Source organism: Larimichthys crocea, unplaced genomic scaffold, assembly GCF_000972845.2.
Source record: "Larimichthys crocea isolate SSNF unplaced genomic scaffold, L_crocea_2.0 scaffold75609, whole genome shotgun sequence".
Lineage (NCBI taxonomy): Eukaryota > Metazoa > Chordata > Actinopteri > Sciaenidae > Larimichthys > Larimichthys crocea.
The window spans coordinates 1-733 of record NW_020859978.1 but is presented as its reverse complement, the minus strand read 5'-3'; the positions used below and the strand labels follow the sequence as shown (position 1 = coordinate 733).

The window sequence follows — 733 nt, the reverse complement described above, 5'->3', positions numbered from 1 at the left end:
TTCTCAGCCTTCAACAGGTTTACCTTGCCCTCTTTAGTTTGGATCTCCTCCTTCAACCGACTGATGTCCTCCTCAAGAACTGCACTGTGCTTTCTAAGTTCCTCAATCTGCAGAGTTCTCTCCTGCTCCTGCTTGGCCATCAAATCTTCTTTGGCTTGAACCTGTTCTTTGGCAAGTTCAAGAAAAATGCTCATATTTTTAATCTGTTTATTCAGACTTTCGATCTCCTGTTGTAGCGATTCAGAGTGTGTAGAAGTCTCAGTCTTTAACAGAATTAACTGCTCCTCCTTTGTGTCAATCTCTGCATTTAGCCTCTTCACCTCATCTTGAGATGCTACCATCTGCATCTGGAGTGCTTCCTTGTCCTGGGTGCTCTGTAGCTGCTGTTCAGCAAACAGGTTTTCCTTGAATTGCAAAGTGTCCTCAGCATTTCTCAGCGAGGAACTAAGACACTCAACTTGTTTCTTTAAATCTTGGATGTCTTGATGTAGTATTTCTGACTGCTTTGCACTGCCAGTCTTTAGCAGTGTAATCTGTTCCTCTTTGGCTTGGATCTCCTCTTTCTTCTTCCTTAGCTCTTCCTCAGAAGCTGACAGTTGTTGCTGGAGCAGCTCCTTTTGGTGAGTGCTCTCCTGCTCCTGTGTGGTGAGCATAACCAGCTGAGTCTGAACCTTGTCCTCAGCCTTTGCAAGTGATTCAGTCATATTTGACAGTTGGTTTTTGAGACAAGTGA

At 44.2% G+C, this 733-nt stretch overlaps 1 protein-coding gene across 1 annotated transcript; it reads right to left on the bottom strand.

Moving 5' to 3' along the window:
* Nucleotides 1-5: 5 nt before the first annotated feature.
* LOC113745438 (golgin subfamily A member 6-like protein 7) lies at nucleotides 6-727 on the bottom strand (the record flags this gene model as incomplete). Its single annotated transcript, XM_027276978.1, has 1 exon — nucleotides 6-727. A coding segment is annotated over exon 1 (699 nt), but the record flags the coding sequence as incomplete, so codon positions are not given.
* Between the last annotated feature and the right edge of the window lie 6 nt (nucleotides 728-733).